General features: G+C 54.3%; 2 protein-coding genes across 10 annotated transcripts in view; both read right to left on the bottom strand.

The window, feature by feature from the left end:
• Hoxb3 (homeobox B3) overlaps nt 1-21,342 on the bottom strand; it is a 52,785-nt gene that overhangs the window by 5,037 nt on the left and 26,406 nt on the right. For 6 of the 9 annotated variants that reach the window (XM_023718028.1, XM_023718027.1, XM_023718025.1 and 3 more), the window contains exons 2-3: nt 17,159-17,336; nt 185-272 (exon numbers count right to left, since the gene is read on the bottom strand). The gene's annotated coding sequence lies outside the window, so the exon portion shown is untranslated. Of the gene's footprint in view, nt 1-184; nt 273-8,158; nt 8,235-17,158; nt 17,337-17,500; nt 17,564-21,342 lie in introns of those variants that run through there. The other 3 variants (XM_023718031.1, XM_023718032.1, XM_023718033.1) reach the window with 3 other exon arrangements.
• Hoxb4 (homeobox B4) overlaps nt 18,844-21,342 on the bottom strand; it is a 5,014-nt gene continuing 2,515 nt past the window's right edge. The window contains exons 2-3 of the mRNA XM_004633661.2: nt 21,165-21,342; nt 18,844-20,341 (exon numbers count right to left, since the gene is read on the bottom strand). The exon at nt 21,165-21,342 is cut by the window's right edge and continues 4 nt beyond it. Coding sequence (XP_004633718.1) covers nt 20,043-20,341; nt 21,165-21,342 — 477 coding nt within the window. The 3' untranslated portion in view covers nt 18,844-20,042. The remainder of the gene's footprint in view (nt 20,342-21,164) is intronic.

Raw genomic sequence — 21,342 nt, 5'->3', positions numbered from 1 at the left:
GAGAGAGAGAGAGAGAGAGAGAGAGAGAGAGAGAGAGAGAGAGAGAGAGAGGCAGTCGCTGCGTGGAAGGAAGCTTAAAGCTGTGAACTCTTCTTGAACCGAGATTGGAGTCATATGGGCCATAAATCATTGAGACATACTCTCCGCCATTCACAAACTGATAGCCTATTTCAGCCCGGCTTACCTTAGCCACCGACGAGGGGAGAACAGGCAGACATAATATATATTCACATCGAGCCCCAGCGCGAGCGGCAGGCGACAAATCTCCCCTCCTTGAAGGCAAAGGGAAAAAAGACCACTGTTTAAAGCTTCGTCACCCCCCCCCAAAGCCACCCCGGCTGCTGGGGAGCCCGAGGGGCAGAGCGGCAGAGGAGCCGGCGCGGCGTCCGCTTCAATTCACTCGGCTTGGGAGCCGGGGGTGCGCGGGAGGGGGGATCGGAAAAAAATAGAAGACCGAAGGTGCTGGGGCTGCCGGGCTCGCGGGGATCCGGCTCCGCGCGCCGGCTCGGCCAAGCCGCCACAGTGTGGTTGCCCTATAAGACTGGTACGCCCTACTCTCTGTAACAATGGCCTCTGCTTTTGCACAGGGAAAAAAAAAAACCACACAGACACACACACACACTCGCTCACACACAGGCTCACCCCCCCACCTCTCCCCCTTTAGCAAGCTTAGATGTCTGATAAGGAGGGAAGGTGAGGGTGCTGGTGGGGGAGGGGCTGTTTTAAATACACCCCCCCCCCAAATAAAAGAAAGAGTGAGAAAGAAAAGAGGTAGAGGTGCGTTTGCTTTGCCTCTCTCTCTTTCAAGAACAAGTAAATTTTTCAATTGAGATCTGGGAAGAGGCTAGCACATGCCAGGCGCTCCGTGGAGTTCACAGCCCACCCCACCCCACTAGTGGATCATTATGCTAATCTGAGAAGTAAGTGGCTTGGGAGGCCTAGAGGCGAGGGCCGGCTGGGGCGGAGGTGCTGGGTGCCCCTCGCTCATTCGCAGTTGCAACACCAGAACTTTTTTTTTTTTTTTAAGTAGTTCTACTCCTCCAGGGCTGCTGGCTGGAGGCTGGGTCTCCTGCTGTCCCGGCTGGCTCTGAATCTCCCAGACTCTCCCACCCTTGTCCAGATTTCTCTCTCTCTCTCTCTCTCTCTCTCTCTCTCTCTCTCTCTCTCTCTCAATCTCTCTCCCCCCCCCCTTTTTTTAAGAACAGACAACAAGCGGTGAGCAATGATTTTATAAAAGCCCAGAACATCTCGCAGGGGCATGGAGTTTAAGAAAGGGTAACAAAAAGAAGGACCCTGCAGTTTAGCTGGAGTGCTGCACCCCAGCTGCAGAGTGCTGTGAGAACTTCACCAAGAAGTTTCTGTGAAGATTGCCACCTCAGGATGGACAGAAGGGTTGAAGAGGCGACCGGGACATTTGTTCTTCTAGGAAGATAAGCTCAACTAGCTGAGGGGCTTTGTTTCCAGTGCACTGGCTGCAGAGATGGAGGGCGCTGTTGTTGTTGTTGTTGTTGTTATGATGATGATTATTATTACTGTTCAGGGCAAACCTGTTTGTTTCTGCTCTGCAAGATTTATGACTCTTGGCACAAGTGAAGGTTACAAAAGCTGAAGTTTTCTTAGGGTGTGTGAGAGCGCGGGCAGGAAAAGGCAAGGAGGAGGCCGTAGGAGGAGGACAGAAGCCAAGAATGTAGGTGTCTGCAGATTTGGGGTGGGGGTGGGGGAGAACTATTCCTGGAGGAGAAAAAAGACCAAAAAAAAAAAAAGGCAAAGCCCCAGGACTCTTTCCCAAGTGGGCACCCTGCAAGGCTCTAACTGCTGACTCGGGGCTGAGGGGGTAAAATAGGAGGCAGTCATTCTCCCTTTACAGCTTGGAAAACTGGTTGTCTTAACCCCGTGCGCACGGCGGCGTCAGCCACCACCCTGGGATTTCCGGGTTAGAATTCTTGGCTTTTGACTCGGCCCTCTGGATGCACTAGGCCAGGAGATGGACTGGGGAAAGCAAAGGTGAGAGATGATTTCCAGCTATTGTCTTCCCTCCTGTGGAGGGACGGGGGCTGGGGCTGGCTGAGGTGGCATCCTACACCCCCTTACCCCAACTGCCAGGCTTAGCTTGGGTGGTACCCAGCCTTTGGCCCCCTCTTTTCTTGGGCCTGCCGAGTCAGGCCAGGTGGGCTGCAGCGGCTAGGGCTCTGGGGCCTGCTTCCAGCCTCCTGCAAACAAGAGTGGCCTGCAGAGCCCTCCTCCTACAGTGCTAGGGGTCCTTCTGCCTGCAGAGCTGGCGCTGCGGGCAGGGGAGAGGTAAGGACCCAAGGGTGCCATTTTTTCTGTGCTTGTTAGTAGCATGGAGACAAGAAAATGTTCAAACCTGATGAAGTGTGGGGGCTCCAGCCAGGACCCTTTTGAGGAGACCCTTTAAGGCTGGGTGAGTACGTGGCTGGGAGAAGCTGCCCTGCCCCCCCACTGGCTGGCGACTTATAGGGTTACACCCCGAGTCCCTCTGAGCCTGGCTTGATTAGGGACTCGGGTCAGCGAAGTTTCCAGTATCTTTGAATCTTACTCTTGCTTCCCTGAAATGAAAAAGTCAACTGTGTACTTCAGACCTTTCAGCTCTTCTAACAGTTACTGGCTAGAGAAGGTCTCTGTGGATTTGAAAGAGATGCTGGTGCACACCTTTGCCTGGAGGAATAAAAACAGCTCCAAGGCACCCAGCCAGCTGGGGGGCAGCCACCTGGGGAGGAAAAGTGCCCCAGGGACACAGGGGACCGGCCCTCCCAATCTCCACAAGCTCTGCTGGCCCTTTCTGGCTGTACAAGGCTGTGGGGCATTGTGAGGCGTGAGTGAAAAAAGTGGGGAGCAAGAAGACAAAGCCTGGAGGCCGAACCCCCCAGAGGTGCTGGGGACGCAGCTTTCCAGCCACCTCTGGACACCAGCACCCCTTCGGATCACTTGGGCAGCCGCAGAGCCCAGCCTGGCTCCTTCCTTGCCTCTTCCTCTGTCTGAGGCTTCTGCTGAGCAGGCTGACTGCCCCTGGCTAGGGCTGGGAGGTTGGAGGGCAGCAGGTGGCAAAGCTGGCAGGCGAGGGTGCCTCTTTCATTGGCAGTGTTCCTACAGGTTAGGGACCTTTGGAACTTCCCGGGACAAAGGCTGGGTGGCCGGGACTTGGGCAGGGAGCTTAGGATATGGGGATCTTCATAGGGGAAGTCTGAGGGGACACTCTGGGGTCTGAGAAAATAGGGGGAGAAGTCTGTGATTTAGGGATAGAGAAAGAAAGGATTTCTTCCTGGGTTCAGGGTGAGAAACTTGGGCAATCTCTCTCTCTCTCTCTCTCTCTCTCTCTCTCTCTCTCTCTCTCTCTCTCTCTGAGAATCTGTATATGTGAGAGATTGAAAAAGGAAAATTGGGATAAAGATTAAGTCATGTAAACTAATAAAAGCAAACAATTAATAATAAATATAAACATCAGGAAAATGTCCACCCCCCGCAAATATCCTTTTCTCCTCCACTCTTTTTCCTCAGAACCAGAACTCTGTCTCCCACATTCCCTCCATGCCACCCACTTTGTACCCTATACTGAGAGTGACCAGGAGTACCCCAAGCCCTGAGACCAACTGCTGTCCACCCCCCACTTCTATACCTTGGTAGGATCACAACTATTTCCCTCCCCCCCCAAATCCATCAAAGATCAAACGAAAATTCCTTCAACAAAACCAAAAGAACTAACACCTTAGAAAGGGATTCTGAGCTCAGCCTTGGGGGGGGGGGCGCAGGGATCCTATCCCCCCAGTTCCCAGGCTGGGCTGGCTAGAGCTGAACCTGGGAGCCTGGGGCTCTCAGAGGGTGAGTTGTTCCTTGCTGGCCTTATCTGGTTCTGAGTCCCACACTTTTTCCCAGTTTTGCTGTCCAACTTTGTGGTCACCATGGTGTGGTGTAAAGTTCACAAACTCCTCCAAATCTCCATCTCCCCAAGTATTCAGAAAGATTTCAAAGTGGGAGGGGATATCAATGAAGATGGCTCTTAGAGGTGTTTAACTCCCCAGTCCTGGGCTAAAATGTGGGAGGGAACAAAGGGATGTGGGAAGGAGCCGATCTGGCGCCTCTGCTGTAGCCAAGCAGCACGGACCTGGCTCAGCAAAGTGAAGGATCAAATCGAAGATCAAAAGAAGAAAAATGGAGCCAGGGAGATGGCTCAGTAGGATAAGCGCTTGACTGGCAAACGCAAGGATCTGAGTTCAATCCCCGGTTCCGCAAAAAAAAAGAAGAAAGTGGAAGCAGAAAGCTCCTGTGCTGCTGTCCCTGTGCCAGGTGTGGGGACACCACTCTCTCCAAAGTGGCTCTCCATCAAGTGGATCTCTTGTGGACTCACCACGCTTCTCAAGAGGGACCCAGGCCATTGCCGCTGGCCAGAGGGCTCCTACTCCCCCTGAGTCAGGGAGCCCACCTCGTCTAGAAACGGCGCAGGCCTGCGAGCCCCACCCTTAGCCAGTGTGGAGACAAAGATGGACAGTGTGGAGGAGGCCAGGGAAACAGGCGGTGAATCTCCAATGCTGCCGAGGTGGGGTGGGGGTGGGGTGTCCCGGGAGAAGCCGAAGGAGAGGACCAAGGACCCGGTCCTCTGCAAGTGGCTGCCCCAGCTCTCCTGACAGATTGGATGTCTCTCTTCCAGTGACCTCTGTTTAGCAGACAATAACTCACTGGATTAATGACCAATCGGTGTGAGGCCTCGGAATAGAAAACTCCAAAGTCAGAATGGGGCAGGGCAAGAGGCTGAGCCTGCCAGTCAGCTCTTTGGTGCTTTTCTCTCTCCAAAACAGGGTTTGGGTGAGGTCTGGAGAAGAGGATTATCAACCGAGAGGCAGATTTCTACAGATGAAGCTGTCGCTCATCTCTTCCCTCTCTCCTGACCCGGCCAAATTCATATCCAACTTGACTTCCCAGACCAGTCCTGACCCTCCTCCTCAGTTCCTGATGCTGCAGGAAGTTTCTCTTCTCCAGCCCTGTGACTGTGAAGCTACTGCCTTAAAATGTTACCTCTCTCCAGTTGGAGGGAGAGATGAAAAAGAAGAATACAGTAGAGATCCTCAGTCACGCAGTGTTTATGCCACCATTGCCCTGGGGAGACCTTGTAGAGTACTGTGTGTGCTCAGCCCCCGAAACAGAAGGCCCAGGGCCCGGGAGATAGCTCAGCGGCCTAAGTGCCTGCCTGGCAAGTGCAAGGTCCTGAGTTCAATCCCTGCCCCCCCCCAAAAAAAAGAAAAAGAAGGCCCGAAGGCCAAGGGTGTCAGGGGGTCCAATGTAAGGCTGTGGGGCGTGGGGAGCACACCTGCTGCCACCCATTCTAAATTCTAAAGCCACAACTCTGGCCTAACTGGGAGACATCTCAAATGCTGGGAAAGGGCCCTGTTCTGGTGAGCCTGAGCCTCCTCTTCCTCAGGGCCCCCCAAGTCCAATTCCCTGTCCCCCAGCTAGTCAGCCCTTCTATCCACTGCCTTCTATAGCTGCTTTCTGCTGGGCCCCTCTTCTGATGAACACAGGACACCTTCAGGAGGGTAACTGTCCAGACTGAGGGGACTTCTAGAGCCCATCTGTGCTGCCAGCCCCCCACCGCCTGAGGCACACACAAGCTCCCAGTGACTTGTGGCCTCAGGTGACACCAGACCTCCCTCCAGGGCACACATGAGGTTGCTCCCAAGCACCTTCCCACATGGGTGGACACACAGAGGGGAACCTGCACCTGGAACTGCAGGAGGGAGGACCCAGGGAGTGTCCAGTGCCACTCTACCATGGTTACAGGCAGGGAAACTGAGGCCTAGAGGAAAGGCATACTGAGGTCGTTGTGAGGTGGGGGGGCTTCAGTTCAACTTGGCTGTGTGACCTGAAGCAGGGCACTCTTCGGGCCTCCGTGTCCCCTTCTGGACAGTCAGGGCACATGTGTGTGTGGAGGGGAGGGGCCGGGTGAAAGGGCATCAGGGCCTCTCCTGGCCTGGACACTAGTAGCTCTCTGTGCTTCGGGGGAAAGCGGTATCCATAAGCAATAACGAAGCACGTTCCGACAGTAGTGGGCAGCATGAGGAGCCACTCCTCTTCAGAGTGGGGTGCCTATGCCCCTGCTGCTGAGCACAGACATTCCCGGGCCCTCCCACCACAAGGGTTTTTACTGCTGGGGGGGGGCTGATTCTCCACCCTCATTACCAAATCAAAAGTGCTATTTTTAGACACAGCAACCTGAGCAGTAAATAATTAATTTGTATAATTAGAGAAGGAAGCCTTCGACCTGGCAATTTTTAACCCAGCATCAATGCACCCTTTGTACCAGCCTGGCCTTCTCACCCGACCCCCCCCACTGCCCACACACCTACCAGCCCCCCCAACTGCCTCCATCCCTCCCCCATCTGCAGCAGCCTGGCATTCCCAGATGGCTTGGCCCGCATGGTCCACAGAGCCAGGATCTGCTACTATCCCAATCAAGTTCCTTCTCTGCTCTGTTCTGCCACAGGAATTTGCCAGCAGCTGCCCTTCTTCGCTGGCTTTCCCTGCCCACCCCCTCGAAGCTCGCTGGGTCCTAGGCTCTCAGCTCTTGGGAAACGTGTAATCTACCTCCTCCACTCAAGATGCCCCAACAATGCATCGAGTTTGCATTTCAAGAAACTCCCATTAATATCAATTTACTTCACTGAAACCTTGGGTTCTTCATCAAGTTGATGATTTATGATAAAATCAATTAAATTACGGCCACTTAGGCCCCAGCCGCTTCCTCTCAGATTTCATTGGTGCGGGCCCAAGTGTCTGGTGGAAAAATGCAAGTTTAGCTGGAGGCGAGGAAAGATAATTCTGCGGCTGAGAAAATTTAATGCAAAACAATTTCCAGGCAAAGCCAGGCGTCTGGACAGAAACGCAAGAGCCACTAGTTGGCCTGCGGAAATAACTATCTGGGGTTCAAGATGTTTTTCCTCCCCATCCCCATCTTCCTGCGCCTTCCTCCTCTGTTCTCACTCGCCCCTCCCTCGCTCCCACACAGATTTGGGGAGAATCTGAGAAGAACAGTGGAACCCAAGTGAGCCGAGGCCGAGCCTTAACTCACAGGTCTCCTGACCTCTCCTGCCTCGAGGGCCTTGGGCCCCTCCCTGCCCCTCACTAATTCCTTAGTGTCCCACTGCAATCCTGCGGATCCAAGTGAAAATTGACCCCACGCAGAAAGGCAAAAGGAGCAGGGGCTGGGGCCAGGGCCAGGGCCAGGGTTCTGATGTGTGTGGCTCTGTTGGGGAAGAAAGCACAGGTGGGAAGAATCCCTCCCCTTGTAGCCGAAGAGGCTGCAAACTGTGCCTGGCCCACGCCCTCTCTGAGTACCAGGAGCAATGAACACGCACTCTCCCTCTGGCTCCTGGTGTGTGTCTACTGCAAAAGTCATCCGAAAGACACGCAACGGACAGCTCACAACCTGAGAGCTCCTGCACACACACCCCAGTGCGAACGCTCCTGCGGCTAGCAAGCACACCTTCACGCCTCTGCATGACTGCACGCTGTGCTCCTGGCCAGAACTGCCACCACCCCCGCGCTGCCAAGGGGCAGTCCCCACTATCTGCTCCCCTCTGGGAAAATAAATCCCGGTGGCACCTCCCATCCGCCTGGCATCGCCTCTGCTCCAAGGAGAGGGGTTTCTCTCTCCTCTGTTCCGTTTGGTTTTTGGTTTCCAGAGCAGGCAGATAGTAAACACAGCTTCCCTGAAGCCATAAATCACCTCCTCTCCTACCTTCTCGGCTTAACACCCAGCTTCCCCGCAAGGCCTTGTGATCTCAGCTTCAAATAACTCCTAGGTGCCAAAGGGCTGGGCCTGGAGCGGGAGACTGTGGGGGCGGCCCCAGCCTTCCCCCACCGGACCCCCTTACATTTCCCTCACAGCCACAGCTCTGACTCCCCCTGGATCACTGCCCCCAGCGTCTCTCTGGCCTGCCCAGCAGGAAATCCTGCCCCATCCCAATGCGACCCTGCCACTCCTTCCACACCTCCGGTGGCTGGACCTCCGCAACCCCAGCCCAAGATGCTCCTATCTTTGTCCTTTCCTCCCCACCGGACCCCAGACCAGCCAGGGGAGGAGTTCTCGGTCCCCACTCTCCACCCAGCTAGGCCCAGCTCGCGGATCGGATCAGCACCCCACACTCACCTGTGCGCGCCCCGCTAGGGCAGCAACGGGTAGGCGGGCCGCGCGGGGAGCGCCGAACCTCTGGCCAGGCCCCGGACCCTGAGCCCCGCGAGGGGCTCCGCCGCCTGGGCCGGCCAGCCGCATGCCCAGCCCGCAGCGCCCAGCCGGCCGCGAAGGGAGAGGCCGGTTTCCCCGCCCCGCCCAGCACCCTCCCGGCTTTGTTCGGGGTCCGAGGCGCGCGCGCCCCTCGGCCGGGGATCCCGCCCCGCCCGGGCCGCGTGGGCCTGCGGAAGCCCGGTCCGCCTGGCCAGGAGCTGGGCTCTGGCTTCCAGAACCGAATCGCCGGGCGGGAGATCGGCGAGTGGCGAGGCAAGGGGCGCCGCGGCGGAAGGCGGCTCTTCAATGTCACCAGCGAAATGGGTTCCATATGTCCGACCCAGAGGAGAGGGGGCGAGGGAGCCGGCAGGGCTGCGGGGCAGGGCGGGACGGCGTGGGGCCACGCAGGAGCCCGCTGGAGCCCGGGGCAGAGTCCACTGTCCCTCCAGTTTTCTAGGGCCGTGGGCTGCCAGGAACTTTCTCTTTTTTCTTTTCCTTCCTGCAAGACTGGGAGGAGGAGAGGAGGAAGGGAGACCTTCGCAGTTAAGTCTGGGGCTTGCAAAAGGTGATGTGTATTGGAGGTTGGAGGTGGAAGTTCCCAAGCGGCATTGAGGTGGGTCTGCTCCTCTCCTGGGCCTTGCTGAGGCAGAGCAGAGAACAAATCCCAGGGGGAAGAAAAGCCGGAGGACGACAGGCCCTAGGGCGGATCGGAGAAGGCAGGCCAAATGATTCAGTTAGGGTGGTGGCTAGTGGTGGAGGAGACGACCCAAAAGGCCTGTTTCCTGGAGCTAGGGTTCGAACCCCAGATGCCTAGAGCCTGAGGTAGCACTCCAGACCCACTCTGGGGGCTCCTCCCAAGGTGGCCTCAGCTCTGGACAGCTTCTTGTAAAGAAAGCTGGGTGTGCTAAGAAAACTGTGGCTGGCTCCTAGAGGAGCCTCCCAAGTGCCTGTCCCCCAAGGGGCTGGGTTCTTTCTCTCCCTGTCTCCCTGTCGGCCTCCCCGTTGCCCCTCTCGGCCTTTCTGAACCCCTCTGAAGTACATATTTTTTCTCACAGCCCCTTTGTCCTCCCATACTCTGCCTTCCTCTGTTACCAAGGACTTGTGCTGCCAGAATTCCCTCAAGAAGGGACCTCTGTCCTCCCCACCTGGGGACCCTTTCTTCTCTGAGGAAGCCACCCTCTGCCATGGTGAGATTCTCTACCAGAGAGAAGGGAACAGAGCTAGTGGCTTCCTTTCTGCTCCACTCTCTGTGTGCTGGTTCAGGCCTGAGCACCCTGAGTCCTGCTTCCCTTGGGACTGCCCTTTGTCCCCACTCTCCCGCTGTCCCCTTGGGCTCAGCCTTGACTTTGCAGCCCAGAAGGGAGCCTGCTGCTGCTTCTCTCTCAGGTATCTCTCCTTATCCCTCATCCCTGGCCCCACTCCTCCTCTTCAGATCTTGGGCCACCAAAGCCTGAGTAGCCTGCCCATGGACATACGTTGTAATCACCACAGGCATCTCCTCTCTCCCCTAAGGACACAGATGCAGCTCAGAGGGATGGGGTGCTGGGGCCAGAGGTGGGGTGCTTCTTGGCTGAAGGAACCAAGTGCTAATAAACATTAAAAAACAGGTCTTTCCGAGCTTGCTAATTGGGGGTTGGCCTAGGTTCCTGGGGAGAGGGCATCAGGCCTCACCTGGGGGACAAGGAAAGGACCAGTTGTTGAGAGATAATAGTGGGCCAGGGATGGTCTCCCTGCTTTGTCTCTTGGGGACATCCAGTGTGCAGTTGGGGAGGGGGAGGGGTATTAGTGCTACCTGCCCTCCCCAAGGCTACTGGAGACAAAGGCCCAGAGGGGGCTGAGAGAGTGAACAGGAAAAGCTGTGAGAGTCAGGCCAGGCATGGGGGGGCCTCAGGGCATGTGGGACCTGCTTCCCCCAATCCCCTGCCACTCTGGCTTGGTCCAAAGAGCAGATCTTTCAACTCCCCTTTTTGTTTTCCATCCTCCCAAGCTGACTGAATTCAGAAGCTAACAAATCATTCTACCCTCTCCTCCGCTCATCCTGATTCCTAAGGAAGAAGTGATCCTCCCCCACCCCCACCCCCGGACTCCAAGAATTGGGCCTATTTTGAAGCACCAGTTGGGGGGAGTCTCAGTCCCCTTTTACCTTTCCACACACTACACACCTCCTGTCCCAGAAGTGGAAACTCTCACCTCCCAAACAAAAGGCAGAGAATCCCAACACTCAAGAACTGGAGGGCACTGGAACAGGAAGGTCTGGAGCCCCAACTCCTCTTAGGTCCCACCAATTTCACATTCCCACCAATCTCCTCTTAAGGAGGAAGAGGCTCAGCACCCACACAGCACAGTGACAGTGGCAGTCAAGAAGGGCGGCTATGGTGAGGAGGCTGATGCCATGCATAATTACCATCTGGACCAGGCACCCTCCAAGTTGCCTGCTCTGAGGTTTACACTAGCAGACACAATTAAGTGGCATAGATAACAGTGGCTACAAAGTCAGCTGGCTGGCTCCAGCCAGGGAGGAAGCTGGACTTTTGCCGCTCATCCCAGTCACTGCTCTGGGACACAGCCCGGGCTGTCCCCAGACTTCACCTCTGGCTTTGCTCTTGACCAGCTCCTGTGACCGCCACTAGAAATCCTAGCAAAAAGCTCTCCCTCTCCTCAACTGCACCCTGTGGACCCCTCTTCGGAAAGAGGAGGGCTTACGTGTGGGAAGACTAGTCCCATGTCCTTGAGCACATTCCAACTTTCTGGGATCACCCCCATGGATTCCTAGAACATTTCAAGGAAAAACTTCAGAGAACTTCTCCCCCTTCCCTTTAGCCTCAACACACAGCATCTCTTACTGCCTGGGAAACTTTTCTTTGTTTCAGGAGGTCGAAGGAAGGCTCCCGGGGCGTGAATTCATTTCCTTGCTTTGTTAGCTGAGGATGGGGAACGGGCTCAAAGCTTCTCTCTTTGCCCTTCAGCCCTTGCCAGTCTCCACTGTGTCCCCCAGTCCAGGCGGCTCCTTCTCCACCCCACACCACCATACTCCTCAGATCTGCAAAGGAAGCTTCAGTACTCTACCGATCACACCCATCCCGTTACATTTACATAGGACTTTAATGGGGTCCCCATCGGTTCCAAAAATCTGCTTTCAAGCCCAGTCATTTCTTCCTCCAGCACCACCTCCCTTCGCTTTTGGAGTTGGGTTTGGTTCACCCAGGCCAGAGAGCTGGAGAAGCCAAACTCCTAGAGGATAATCATCAAAATCTCAAGGTCTCCTTACTGCAAGAATGTTGGCTCTGTAAGTCTCCCAAATATAATTTTTATCCTAGGTTGTGGTCTTTGAATGGGTTTCTATGCCAACAAGTCATTTCTGCTTTACCAAATTTATACAAATCTCGCCTTAATTGATGATCGCAGATGCTGTAATTTAAGACCTCTAGCTATAGAGCTTTCATATTAACTGCTGATCTATTACTAGAAATTGAAATACCCAGCTCGTGCGCAGAGAGGAGAGGAAGGAAGTACCTCGGAGAGAGCGGCTCTGTCCGGCCACAGAGACAGTCGAGCTCTCACATCATTTTCCTTGAGAAATGATTTATTGAAGACATGGCCATAAACAACACAACTCACACACAAACACACACAGTTGCGCGCACACACACGCACACACACACACAATGGCTGGCATGCCGGCCGAGGAAGAGAAGCTCACACCCATATTGCTATAAATCAAGAAAAAGGTTGGAAGAGAGAGAGAGAGAGAGAGAGAGAGAGAGAGAGAGAGAGAGAGAGAGAGAGAAGAGGTGTAGTCCTAAAATCTCTATGCAATGCCTCAACGGGTAGAAACGCACAGAACGCCATGTGAAGAGAAATGGCAGGAAATGAAGATGGCTATTTGTCACATTTTACGACAATAACATTAATAACAAACAATAAATTTACATGGACATATAAGACGCAGTAGGTAGTGAGAAAGCCCTTCTACTTACAATACCCCAGCCCGCGGTGCGGCTCCAGCTGCGGGGTTCTTTTATTGCTGTCTCCCTTTCTTTTTCTCTTTCTCTCTCTCTCTCTCTCTATCTCTATCTCTCTCCCCCTCTCTCTCCCCCTCTTTTTTTTCTGGGGTACAGGCTTGTTTTTCAAAGGACAGTTGAATTGCACGTCAGAAACAGGGAGACGGAGCCTGTGATTTTCCTGACGAATACATATCTATTCTGCAACCTCGGCATTAATTATTTAATGAATCACGTGATGGGGGGAAGGGGGTCTTTCGATTTCAGGCTCAAAGGACCACTATGACCTTCCCCTTCAGGAGGAGAAATTTTCTTGCAAAATAGGTTCCCCCAGCCCACCAATGGAATAGAAGCCAGGTCCCCTCTCTCCCACATGCACACCCCTGCCTCTCTCAGTCCGGCTCCCTGCCCCCCAACACACACTTACCCACAGCCCACCTCTCTCCTCTCCCTTCTCCTCCTGCTTCTGCTTAGTTCGTGGAGGTGTAGAAATAGTCTGCAGGGTGGGGTGGGGGTGGGGTGGGCGCCGAGCCCTTCTCCAAGCCCCTGTTCTCCTCAGCTGCCGATTCTTCTGCCTGTGTCCTTTAGGATTAGGATTCCCCTCCAACTCTATTCTCTCCCCACTCCCGGGATATTTATTTTAGTGGGACACACTCCCCCTCTTCCAAAATAACCAACAAGGTTTCTAAAGGGACCCACTTGAGAAGGAACACTTCCTAAGTCCTTATTACACGTGGGTCAAGAATGGGCCTTTGGGCTGCAGTTCTCTTCTTGAGCTTTTGTAGTACGTTGGCAGGGGAAGGAGACAGGGAAGACGCCTCCAGAGTTGAGTGTAGCCACCAGGGGGACTTGGATTCCTGGAGGTGCTGCTACCCCAGGAAGCCAGATGTGACCATTTGAACACAGACTCCACAGACAAAGAGCCAGGACGAAGATTTCTACACAAAAGAAGTGGACACCAGCCTCTGTCACCCCAAGTCACATGCTGTCTGGGTCCCTGGGCCCAACACACCAGAAAGACAGCTGGAGGTCTGAGCCAGGAAGAAAGCCAGGAAGGAAAGCTTTGAAGAGTAGGTCCCTGCTTCCCAGGTGTTCCCTAGCACCGGGGCTTGAAGCAGCACACAATAGCGTCTCATCTGTTGGGGGGAGGGTCGTGTTAAAGGGTGTACCACCCGGAATGAGAGAAAGCCACCCACAGATCTAGGACTCCAGTATAAACAAAGCCCCAAATCCTCCAAACTTCCCAAGTTCCAAGCAGAATCTGGTTCTCTGCCTGCCCACAGAGAGCAGCAGCGAGGAGGGCAAAGGGAAGCAGGGAAGCCGGAGGGACATTCCTCAGAAGCCCGGCAGCACATTCCGGCTTATCTGCTTCAGAGCTGGCTCTGGGGTTAGGGAGGACAGACAGCTGTGCAGCGGGGGTGCGGGAGCCGGGGCCTCCACTGGTTGATTACAGGGAGAAAGCTCAAGCTCTGGTTACCGTATAACACCCCCCAACACACACACACACACACACACACACACACACACACACACACACACACAGCTGCAGCGTTGTCATCGTAAGAAGCCCCAAAGAAGCAGCAGCCCCTTAGAAGGTCTGGCAGCTGCAGGGGGTCCCCAGGAAGGCTCTGGAATCCTGCCCCTCCCCACAGGGTAGGGGCGCCAGCAGGGCCCAGACTCCGTAGGGGAGGTGGTCGGCTTTGATTGTCCCGATACAAAACACAGACTGGTATTGAATTCAGCTCCATCCTGATCGCGGCGGCCCTGCTCTGACTCTGTGAACACAACTCCCTGCGAGGTCCTGGCTACAGATTCATTCAAAATGGTCCCCCAAAGACAAACACTAAAGTCAGAGAGAGAGAGAGAGAGAGAGAGAGAGAGAGAGAGAGAGAGAGAGAGACAGAGAGAGACAGAGAGACAGAGAGAGACAGACAGAGACAGAGACAGAGACAGACAGAGACAGAGAGACAGAGAGGTGTGAGAGAGGAAATTCAGAGGCACAGGAAAACAATCATCTTCAGAACTGAATCTTTTTAAGGACAAGAAAAAGAGCAGCCAAAGGTCTGGAAGCCACCCCCGGCAAGTTCTGTTCAAACGCCCCACACTCCCTCCCTCCTTTCGGACCCTGGGAATGTCCACGTTCAAATAAACAAGCCGCTGAGCAAGGGAGTTGAGCGCTTTTCTCGCTGCCGATAAAGCGAACGTTTAGACTGCGAGAAAGGCGAGATTGATTTACGAATCTGAACGTGCCGGTTTTATGGCCGATCACAAATCCGTCAGCGCTCAACTCACGCTGGGAAACTTCCCAACTTGCTTTTCCAACCGACCCCTCCTCAGCCTCCTCTTTCCGGGGAGGCCCACTGCTGGCTCTGGGTCCTCTCTGCCCAGGCTGGCAGGCAGGTGGCAAGCTTGGGAAGCCAGTGAGGAGGGCCCAGGGACTGGGGGCAAGACAGGTCACAGGATGGAGAAGTCCTTTCTGGATCGGCTGCTGGGACCCTAGAAGTACATGCACCCAGGCAGCCAGAAGCTCTCAAAAGGCTGGGATTTGGGAATAAGGGAAAATAAAGATCTTGTGTTGTTGGGGGCAGTGGCTGAAACCGTCTTGAGCCCCAGCTTTCCCCTTCTATTGTCACCCTCCTGCTTCCTTTGCTAAACCTCACATCCCAGAGAGCAGTTTCTGAAGTCCCCAGCAACTGGGTCCTTTGTCACCTGGGCCTACAGAGGGCCTCCAACTGGTCATCTGCCTTCCTAGATAAGGAGGGAGTAGACACCTTACCAGGTGCCAATAATTCAGGAAGGAGCCGGTTTGCCTTTCTGTCTACCACTTCCCTACCTGAGGCCTCCAGCCCCTCCATTTATGCCACCCAGGGACAAAACAGAAGACTTCCTGATCACTGCAGTTATTTCTTGTCTGAGCCCAGGGTTCAACTTATGAGAAATAATTTACGAAACGCAAACCAGCACCCCACACACATCGCAGCAAGGTTCTGTCACTCCTATTCTTAGCTCAAGAGGAGCAATTCCGCTTCCCAGCCGGAACCAGCCTCTCCCTGCTCCTGAGAAGATGCCCCGCTGGTGTGGATTTTTAAGAAGCACAAACAGAATACAAATTTGGGAAGGCGCTCCTTGTCGTGCGCATGGAGTCCCCCCTCAGCAGACCTCTCACCTATTGCTTGACTTTAAAAGTTGCTGCAAACTTTGCTTCTAGCAGCAGAGCTAGCCCTGGGAGGGGAGGAGAAAAGCCTGCACCGCCCCCTCCCATTTATCTTGCTGCTGGGGAGAAGGTGAGGTACCTCTTGCACTATAAGCAGCCGAGGTAGGTCTGTCTGGGAGCAGTGGAGCAGGATAAAGGTGCTAAGAGAAATAGCATTCCTAAACAAAGGAATTTCGGACATAGTGCTGCGAGTCTGTGGATTTGGATATGGGGTAGGGAGGACAGCAAAGGATCATTCGTTCATGGTGGGGGCCAGTTCCTTGTAACAGAAACCCAAGAGCGTATTCCTCTGGTCCTCTGGAGCCCCATGGGGTGAGCCTGCCAACTCTATATGACATCCTACCCCTTTGTCTTTCTTCCCTGAGCTCCCTCCTAGGGAACCTAGGAAGGAGGCTTGAGTTGATCAGGGAGGGAGCAGGGAGCTGCTGTAGCGTGGTCTAGGGAAGGGACTGCACAGAGCCCCGACACTCAGCACCCCACACGACTAATACATCGCCATCCACCACCAGGGCTAGCTGTTTTATTTCTTTTCTCCTTGATGGACAGTTATGGAAAAATCATCCAGGAATTCTGGGCTACCATGGAAAGGAGGCTAGGGGGTAGGAAGGGAAGGGAGAAGATGGAACACAGGACAGCTGGGGACCCTCCCTGCAGAGGTGCGACTTTCCCTCCTGGGCAGGAGGCAGGGGCCAGCACAATGTCCAGTCTCACAGAGGTCAAGGGGTTTCCGAGGTCATTTTGTGGTTCTAATACTGAGCTAATCGCCTAGAAAACGTGGCCTCTCCATGAACTCTCTCTCTCTCTCTCTCTCTCTCTCTCTCTCTCTCTCTCTCTCTCCTGCCAGCCTCCAGCCTCCAACCCGAGAGGCCTCAGGGAAAAATGGCCAGCACTCCAGATCTGAGGCAGAGCCCAGTGACCCTCTGGCCTGCACAACCGGGCCCAGAGAAGAAACTAGACCCCCAAGCTGGGACAGCCAGAGGAAACCAAACCAGATGGAGGGATGGTGCCTCCAGGAAATGGGCGAGCAGAAGAGCAGCCCTGGGTCTACAAGCGCAGCAGCCTGTCCCCATGCCCTAGCGGCTGCTCAACCCACGCAGGAGCACAGACCCTCTCAGATCTCAAGCGGCACACAAGAAGAAAATGGAAAGTGACCCTTATACCCATTCCGAGGCCGGGCTGTTCCACCGGAGAACTGGGTTCCATTTTTCTAGGAGGCAGCAGTGACATCTGGCCGTAAACAGGCAGAGGGGATGCGGGTCCCCAGTGCAGACAACGAGAATCCCAGGAAAGCACCAAGCACACAAGCACCTCAGGAGACCCGTAAGACACACGAAGGCACCTCGCCCTCGCTCGCTGGCTCTCCCACACAGTCTGCCTTTCCCTAAACCAGAAGAGTGCTTGCTTCGGGCTGCCTCCCAAACAACCTCATCTGGGGTTTTTCCAGAGCCCCCGACACCTCCATCCTGGACCAGTTCAAACACTCTCCAGGTGTCAGACTCCGGCCACCTCTGACCCAAACATCAGTCATCATAAAAGCAGCACATCTGACCAACTGACCACCATAAAAACTCCTCGAAGATAGTTGAAAAAGAAAAAACAAAAAAAAGAGGAGGCGAGAGAGTGTTTCTTCTGTCACTTGTGAAAAGAGCTCATAAAACGATCAAAAAAATAAAAAATAAAAAAAGCCAGCCCAGGCCAGGGCTTTGTTACCTCTGTGACCCTCGCCTCCTCTTGCCCCAGCTCCGCCGGTCCCATTCATGATGAGCGGCTTCTTCCAAACTGAGAGAAAAAAGTTCTCAACTTCAGGGTTCCAAATTTTCTCCCCCTTGCAGATCCGGGAGAGTCGGCTAACACTTTTTTCCCCCAACAGCCGGTCTGCGGAGATTTGCTGTTGAATAATAACAAAGGAGAGAGGGTACGTATTTAAAGAAAAGAAGTGATTAATGGTTTTCTGTATAATTCTCACATTTTTCTTAGCTCTTGTCTACACAGAATGGCTGTGAACTTTAAGCTCCATAGAAATCTTTTTTTTTTTTTTAATTCTATTCATACCTTCCAAGGAGCAGCTTTGATTTAGTTCTTTAGAGACATTCCTGGGGGTGTGTATGCTTTTTAAGGACTATTTTCCCCCTCTACGAAGGGCCGGTTGCATGTCTTCCCTGCAAAACATCATACTGCCGTGCCAATGAGACAACACTCACCCCTCAGCCTCCTCTAGGCCCCAGTAATTTTTTTTTTGTTTTATAAATCTCCAGGCTGTCTAAAACCAACAATTCAACCACCCTTTCTCCACGCTGGGGGCACCAGGCCTGTCCGTTGCCTGGCCCTACCCAGCCTCCAATCACCATCACTACAAACCTCAGAAATACAAAATAAATAACAATAATCCATGTTCATGAGTTTGGCTCTTTTTTTTTATTTTCTGAAAGGAAGGGGAAAAAACCCACCCCACTTTTAACTGCGTCTGTCCTCAGAGCGCCACACCACTCTTGCTTTGGCTATGGTGGCAGGATGGCTGTCACCTTGGACCACCACCCACCACGGGACCTGAGACCACAGGCTTCAACATGAACTCTGGACATCTCAACAAGAGGCCCAAGACTGACCAAGCTTTCTGAGGGTCACCTGTACCCCTTCCCCTCCCCCCACTCCATTCTAGGGTGACTGGGACCTCGGACACAGAAAGCTATTTGGCCCCCAGTCGTACTTTCCATACTTTCTATGAGAAAGAAAATGAAAATTAATACAGGAGCAGGGCTTCACAAAAGAGGCCATTTGTCTTCTTGATTATCTATTTGCTTGTCAGAGTTTGAGCTATGGCACCGGCTAGCTCTTTTGTAATATAAAAATACTCTGAAAACCTGCAAACACCCAGAAACATCTGTGCAAAAAATTAGACTCATTAAAGCCTTAAACACCTCAGAGGAAAGCGGTACCTTCTTAGGCAGGGAGGAAAGAGGCCAGCCTCGTAGAATCTGCTCTCGGAACTTTAATAACCAAAGAGCTGGCTAGAAGAAGACAGCTTAACCACATTTACTTGCTTATGACAAATACATCACGATATGAAAGGCTTTGCCGTACTTAAACCTCTTGCGCCCTACAATGAAACATTTTCCCCCCATTAGGGAATGGAATCAGCCCTCCCAGTTCTTCCAATCCATTTTTGGATGGGAGGGGAAAAATTTAAAAGCCCCAAACAAAACACACCCATCCCCAAAGGGAAATAAACCAGCTACCACAATTTAGGATCCTCTGAGACAGAAATTCCCACTGGATCCCTGGGCAGGGAGGCTACTCCGCCACTTAGAAGGGGAAGCCAAATCCACCAGGACGCCTGGCACACACACACTGGGTGGCATCTGTCCACATCTTTACATCGAGGTTCCAACAAAAACACGGATGTGAAGATGGTCACAAGAAACCAAACATTTATTTCTATTGTCACTCTGTACAGGACACAAATTTTCACACCAACGAAAGGTTCTAGACTCAGGCACCCCCTGCCCCCAGGGAGGAAGGCACCTGGCTTGGAATGTCAGAAAGAACAGGAGAGAGGACGCACATGACATAAAATAATAGCAATAATAATAATAATAGTAATAATAATAGTAAACTATACAACAATGATAAACTATGGGAGCAGATTCTCACACCGGCCTCCCTGAGTCGGAGAGCCCAGTTTATTTCCTAATTTCACATTCATTTTCAGTCTAAGACAGGAGTCTCTGCTGTACAACTCCAGATTGGCCAGGGGGTCCTGCCCAGCCTCCCCCCCAAGCCAGCCCCTCACCCTGCTAAGCATGGGTGTAGGTCACTCTTTTAATTCTTGGACTCAGTTTCCCCGCCTGCATATGTGTTGCCAGGGCCACCCCTCCCCAACTTGTCTTCATCCTTCTGTTCCCCTCCACACACACCCTGAGGTGGAAGGGGTGAGCAGTCAGTGGTCCCCGTGGACAGGCACTGAGGAAGAGCAACGGGGTGTGTGTGTGTATATGTGTGTATGTGTGTATGTGTGTGTTACCGTGGTCACAACACTGTGCTATCTAGCAGTCGCGGGGTGCTTTCGCTGGGTGTCAGGAGGGGACAAAGAAAGAAAATGCAGGCCGTCTTCCAGCAGCGCCAGCAGCCAGGAGGCCTGGCTGGGCCTCATTTGTTAGCGGGCGTCGAGGTAATGGTCGCCACCGAGGCCGTTCTCTCCTCTCCTCGGCAGAGTAAACAAGACAGATGGGCCGGGCCTGGCGTGATTAAAGATGAAACGTGGATCCATCTTCGCCAAAGCTGAAAACGAGGCGCTGTAGCCTCCTCCTATTTCTCTTTCTGTCGTGTTCTTTCTTCCGTCTTCCCTTTTCTTCTCTTTTTTTACAGAAAGAAGGCCAAAGACTGGATCTTGCCTGGGGGGCTCGCCTGGCCCGGCTCCCTATGGTCATTTTTATAAATAAAGCTCCCCTACTCCTTCTTCTCTGAGTTTTTTCATATATAGATGGAGTGGGGGGCAGGTTGCCTTTTGGGGTTCCCTCCTGCACCCCTTGCGCCCCATCCGTGCTTGCTGCCTACCCCCGCCCCTCAGATCTGCAGCTCCAGTTTGGGGGACGCGCTAGAGCGCAGGGGCGCCTCCGCTGGGCCGGCCGGGGGGCCCTCCGGCGGCGCCTGCGGTGCCACCCGAGCGGATCTTGGTGTTGGGCAACTTGTGGTCCTTTTTCCACTTCATGCGCCGGTTCTGGAACCAGATCTTGATCTGGCGCTCGGACAGGCAGAGCGCGTGGGCGATCTCCACCCTCCGGCGCCGGGTCAGGTAGCGGTTGTAGTGAAATTCCTTCTCCAGCTCCAGGACCTGCTGGCGGGTGTAGGCGGTCCGCGAGCGCTTGGGCTCCCCGCCGGCGTAATTGGGGTTTACTGGACACACACAGAGACAGGGAGAAAGAGAAAGTTTTATTGCTCCGAAAGGGAGGAGGCAGAGCCCTTTCTTCCAGTTAACGCGGCTGCGGCGACACCCTCCCTCTCCCTGCCACCTCCACCTCCGGCGTGGAGCGAAACGCGCAGGGGGAGCGCAGCCCGCAGGCCAGGAAAAAGAAAGGCCTCCGAGCTGTGCAGGGTTGTGCTGTCAGCGGGGTTGTTTGGGTGTCTAAGGGAAGCAGGGAGGAATCTCTGCAAGGTTTTCACTGCTCCTCTCTCCCCGTTGGCCTGGGGCCCCGGGTGGGAGTATGAGGGGTGGGCGAGGGAGGGGTGTTGCCTTAAACCTTTCCCGCTTAGTTCCCACCCTCGCTGGCTGCTAGAATCCCAAGCAGCGCCTGCCCCCAGCAAAAACTTTTGTACACTTCCCCAGCCGGCCTGGAAGAAAGGGGGCATACTGGGAGCTGACTGCAGTCTCTCGCTTAAATACGGATTACTACCTCCTCCTCCTCCTCCTCCACCTCCCACACACCCCCCTCCCCAACTTCCAACTTTCCCGGGACTCCATCTCCCCGGCGAAAAAAATCGCTGGTGAGAATAGAGGAGAGGATAGAGAACCGACTTCAAAGGCGCAGGGCCCACCAGGCCATAAAAATTTATGGGGGATGTAATTACGTGGCTCTGAAAACAGGCGACCGTAAATCTCAGGCAATGGCGAGTTTATAGCGGGGACAATTGGCTTCCTCCAGCTCCCTCCCCCCGTGCCTCCGGGTCCCTCGGTGGAAAGCGCCGGGGGCGGGAGGGGAAGGGGTGCCCACTCACTCACCCGTGCTCACGTGAACCTTGCGCATCCAGGGGTAGACGACGGGCTCTTTGCAAGCAGAGTGGGACGGGCTGGGGTGCATGGGGTTCTGGGCGCAGGGAGGCGGCGGGGGACTGCTGCTGACCGCCTCGCAGCGCTGGCCGGGCTCCGGGAGGAGGGCCCCGGCGGGCGGCGGCGCGGG

This window comes from Octodon degus, unplaced genomic scaffold, assembly GCF_000260255.1.
Source record: "Octodon degus isolate 3935 unplaced genomic scaffold, OctDeg1.0 scaffold00056, whole genome shotgun sequence".
Taxonomy (NCBI): domain Eukaryota; kingdom Metazoa; phylum Chordata; class Mammalia; order Rodentia; family Octodontidae; genus Octodon; species Octodon degus.
This window is presented reverse-complemented; position numbering and strand designations above follow the sequence as displayed.